This window comes from Halyomorpha halys, unplaced genomic scaffold (assembly GCF_000696795.3).
Source record: "Halyomorpha halys isolate HHAL.00 unplaced genomic scaffold, Hhal_1.1 Scaffold1087.1, whole genome shotgun sequence".
Classification (NCBI taxonomy): domain Eukaryota; kingdom Metazoa; phylum Arthropoda; class Insecta; order Hemiptera; family Pentatomidae; genus Halyomorpha; species Halyomorpha halys.
This window is the reverse complement of record NW_027115862.1, coordinates 92,955-97,821: the sequence shown is the minus strand read 5'-3', so window position 1 is coordinate 97,821 and position 4,867 is coordinate 92,955. Positions and strand designations below refer to the sequence as shown.

The 4,867-nt window shown below is 28.4% G+C and overlaps 2 protein-coding genes and 1 long non-coding RNA gene across 3 annotated transcripts in view; 1 reads left to right on the top strand and 2 right to left on the bottom strand.

The window, feature by feature from the left end:
* The window catches only part of LOC106688237 (mitochondrial pyruvate carrier 2), a gene marked incomplete in the record, with an annotated part of 12,459 nt that extends 11,295 nt beyond the window's left edge, over nt 1-1,164 (bottom strand). The window contains 1 exon segment of the mRNA XM_067052825.1: nt 974-1,164. Coding sequence (XP_066908926.1) covers nt 974-1,046 — 73 coding nt within the window.
* Nucleotides 1,165-1,214: 50 nt separating this feature from the next.
* Nucleotides 1,215-4,331, top strand: LOC136797130 (uncharacterized). Its single transcript, XR_010844974.1, has 3 exons — nt 1,215-1,450; nt 2,379-2,615; nt 4,011-4,331. It is a non-coding gene; the product is annotated as an uncharacterized lncRNA (long non-coding RNA).
* LOC106688236 (mitochondrial pyruvate carrier 2) overlaps nt 2,857-4,867 on the bottom strand; it is a gene marked incomplete at its 5' end in the record, with an annotated part of 6,106 nt that continues 4,095 nt past the window's right edge. Inside the window, 1 exon segment of the mRNA XM_014432606.3 lies at nt 2,857-3,883. Coding sequence (XP_014288092.1) covers nt 3,844-3,883 — 40 coding nt within the window. The 3' untranslated portion in view covers nt 2,857-3,843.

The following is a 4,867-nucleotide window of genomic DNA, read 5'->3' as shown; positions in this document are numbered from 1 at the left end:
GCAGCAGTTTGGTGGTGCATAATATTGAACGTTGCAGCAGTTTGGTGGTGTATAAAATAAGGTGTTAAGTTAAAATAGGATACAAGTTTTAAGCAGCTTCTGGGAAAAGTGAAGAACCCTTAAAACTTTATATTTCTTTATTCATTCATTGGATTACGCTTCGGTCTAATTTTTGTCTTTTTTCAAAGCCAATTCTTTGTTAGACCACTCGTCTAATTGTTACTAAATTGTATTGTCTCAAATTATAAATTCTTGTCATTATAATTATTTTCATGTTGCTAATTCTAGTTTCTTAACTTTAGGGAACTCTGTAACATTCAACCTTCCAAGGCTGGCGGCTAATTAACAATGATTCGGCGGTGGCAGTGAAAATGCTGGATGACCTAGCTAATGAGAAATTTTGCAGGAGCAAACCATGGAAGAACTTATTGATTTACGAGCTAAATTAAAATAATTAATAATTCAATTCTGAAAGTACGCTTCTTTCAGACAAGAATTTGTGAACCTCATCAACTTTTATTATTCCCACTCAGAGAACATATTCCGAATTCACAGAAGAGAGGATTTTACCAAAACCTACATCGTGAGAAGCAGTTTTAATGAAAATTGTGAATTTTTAGCCAATAAAGAAAAAAAATGAAAAAAAAGAAATGAGATGTTAATAAAAACAAAAAAAACGTCAATGACACATCCCTTGAACGGAATACACTAGTATCACTGTTTGTTTTTTTTTAAGAACTCGTATAGTTGTTATATGTTTACCGGAAATAAAAACTTAGTGGTTTCAACTCATTGCTGTTCTAATTGAACTTACAAAGAAACAAGTTGCCTCCAGCTTATTCTTTTTAATTATTTACTTTAGCTGATAAAAGCTCACTTGCTAAATTAGCAGGCTATTCTTTATGGATCACATCTAATCATATTAAATTTATTTTTACAGTTAGTAAGGTTGATTATCCTAGAAATAGCTAACCTGCCGGATGATTCCACAAAGGCTGCAAACTATTAGGAACGAACCTGTCTAATACTTTACCTAATTTCGACATATCTAAACTCAAACCAAATTGTTATATAAGCAGCTTTTTTTAAGTTGTATCTATATGTAGAAAACTATCTACTGCATTTTAGTTTAATCAAGTTGATGTAATGGAAGATCCATTTTATTTTACCCACAGGTGCTTATTACATGTGTTTTAATTACTTACCTCGTGATGTTGAAACTGCGATCAATTTTAACAAAATGACATAACATAAAATAAAAGGAAAAGGTGCGAGAAATAACTCAAAGGGCTTCTACAACAAGACTGTTTATTCATAAACGTAATCCTGTTAATATACAAATGAAAGGCAGTTTACACCTGAGGATGGTATATATTAAGCTCTGACATGCCGGGACTCGTATATGATATCGTTCATGACTGGTAGATAGATATCTATTAGCTGTATACAGGTACCTATTAGCTGTATATAGATATCTATTAACTGTAAATAGGTATCTATTAGCTGATGTGGTCCTCTGTCATCTGTAATTTCCTTCGCCAGTCTACAGATATATTTCGTAAAATCAGGAACACTTAAAAGTAATACATACAATAGCATAATACCACTAACCTAAACTATTACTACTAATATTTTGCTAAAAGAACAATAATAAAACGATCCAAGAACTAGCTTATATCCAAATATATATATATATATCTAATTTACATAATGCACCCATGTGACTTTCACTCTCCGCCGCAGCTTCTGTCCACCTGTTACTTTTAATAATATACCTCTTCCCAGATCCGACACAGTGCGATACCTCGGATTCATTTTGGACAAAAGACTCACCTGGAACCAACATACTAGACTCAAAAGACAAGAACTCAACAGACGATTCAGCCAACTATACCGAATGCTCAGCCGGACCTCTCGTCTTTCACTAGAAAACAAACTACTAATTTATAAGACTATACTCCAACCTATCTGGACCTACGAAAGATTTTTTTTTTACAGCTATAAAGAATATGATCAATTAATGTATTGTTGCATGCAAATAAAATAAAATTTATATTGACTATATGATCATTTTTGGTGATATGTCAAGCCCAAAACTATTAATAATTTCTCGATTCATTAATGAACAATCAAATCTTATCAATATTCATTAACATGTGAAATATCTCTGACAAATATACATAAAAACTCGATTTAATACATTTTCTTTGTTTCTCCATAAAACTTACTGTGATAAAACATACCATGATTCCAAATATTGCATATGGCTCTAGCCTTGAGGGAAAATAATCAGAGCTATAGCTAATTAACAGACATGTTAACTGGATCAACGGTATTTACACCCTAAAATATTAAACTTATTAAGTGGTATTTTTCAGTTCCATCATTTATTAGAACTGAAGAGGAACTCAAAAACAGCCATTACAATTTTACAAAATCTTCTGTGAATATAACTTGGCAGTAGCCAGAACTGAGGCTAAAAAACTTAATGAATCAACCACAGCAACATGATGGCTCATAGAAATTTTTGGAGGAATACCAACAATGTTGTAAAGCACTACAGTATGTCAACACCTGTTAGGGATTTCAAGAAAATGCTTTGAAAACTCACTATGGTGAGCAGTATTTTAGTTCTTTTAATTACCAGCATAAAATTAATACAAGATTGCCTTAAAACTTTACTTTAGTTTTTAAAAAATCTATGAAGTAGGTTTTGGAATTAAGGTCGCTGAATGTTATTGTTTATATTTTTAATTTAAATTTAAATTATGATTCAATTTACCTGAAATTGAATTTTGTTTCTTAATTCAATATTTTTCTTTAAAAACCATAAGTTCAAAAAATATTTTTGAGGAGTAATATAAATATCAAACCTTTATTATAAGATGGGAATATTACATAATAAATGAAGAAATGATGTGGATTCCTAAAATAATAATCTAAAGAAAATAACTTAAAGTTTTCAAATAAATTTATAATTTGTAACAAATAAATAAGAATTTTTTATCAGTTGTATAATGAAATATACATAATAAAATATCTATATAACACAACAAGAAATAACAATCAACATAGGGTAGAATAATTCTACCAAATTCTATATTACATATAATTTTATACAAATAAATGAATAACAAAGTCTTATACAATAATTGGCAACGATAGTAGTTTGGTCCCCTTTGCTTTTCTGCCTATGAAGCATTCGAATGATTTGATTACTTTCACAAAACATCTAATTAACAACTACTAAACTCTATTATGGAATTACAATGATTATTCTAAATCAACAACTGGGTTCTAAACAAATTTATCACAGAAAATTGTGCTTCTTTGTCAGGTAAATAAATTATTTTAAATCAAAAAATAAAAATACAGTAAATCTTATACACTATTACACAATTTATTTGAAACGGTATTTCTTTTAATTTTTTTTTATATAATCATTTATACAACTGTCTATCATAAGATCATTGTCAAAGTCTGTTCATCAAACGGTATTCAAGGATGCATATCATTATGTATTACATCAATGATACATGGTACATAATGTTATGGCTAATTATTAATTAATTAAAAGATTCACGACTGAATCGATGCACATTCGTATAAATGATGTATTTCTAATATAAATCATACTATACTTAACTAAGAACATATTTGATATAAGATTTTGTCAAGATACTACACAAATGAGGCAGATCAGTCCTAACATTATGATAAATAGAAAAAAAAAAAAATTAGGTTTCATGATTCAGATTTCGTAAAACACTAAAATAATTAACTTGAATAATTGGAAAACCACTACATCAAGATCTTAAATCAAGTTGTTGAAAGCTTCTCAGTTTAGGTTTCAAGATCCTTCTTCTTTAAAGCCTGTTCATATCTATAACATAAAATCCATTAATCTAATAAATGTTTGAAATGGAATTTCAACTAAATACAATTTAAAAAACATTTTAAAACGTGTCAAATATGTACACAAGATTTTAAGAAATTATTATTCAATATAGATCATAATTAATTTACTGGCACTATCAATAACCACACTAACAGAAGTTTCAAGTTTCAAATTCTAGAAGGATGAGGAGAGATTCTTCTGAAATGTAGGTGAGTTTTTTAATATTTGTCAGTCAAGATCAATTATATGAAATTTTACAGCTTAAGTAAAGCTAACTCATTAATTATAACTGCAGTAAAACTAAGGATGCATTAATTCAAATTAATATTAATTGTAGATTATATAATAAACATGTGGCTTTTTATCACTGATAAATTCACATCTGATGAGTTTCACAGAATTAAAGTAAAGCTATGAAACTGTAATTGTATAAGCTCCCTACTCCTAAACTAAGATTCTTTTCAAAACATTTTCACCTCCTAGTAAGATGCAATTCAATTAACTGGTATAAGTTACACCCAGTGAAAAACTTGAATAAACATGTATTTTATAAGAAGTTTTGATAATTACACGCTTAAATTTTACTTTTTTTTACTTATTTAAATTTGAACTGTAATTTGCAAATAAATCACAAATCATTGATATGTTTTCTTTTGACATACGTTTATTTACTTTTTTGCTATATCATAAGAATCAAAAGCTGCAATAGATCTAAATGTCACATAAGCAATTTTTAATATTTTAGTTTGTTCTCTCTGTTACACAATTTGTTTGAATATTGTAAAATAGTGTAGTAACACATGAGTGTTTGATCATAAAGGTATAGACAAAAGTTGCTTAAAAGAAATTGTTAAGCTAATAAGTAGACACTTGTACAGAATGCAGTGAGCACCTTTAAATCACAATATTTAGTTAAATAAAATTATGTATAATAAAATTTTAAATGGCAAGAAAAATTGTAAGATTGCC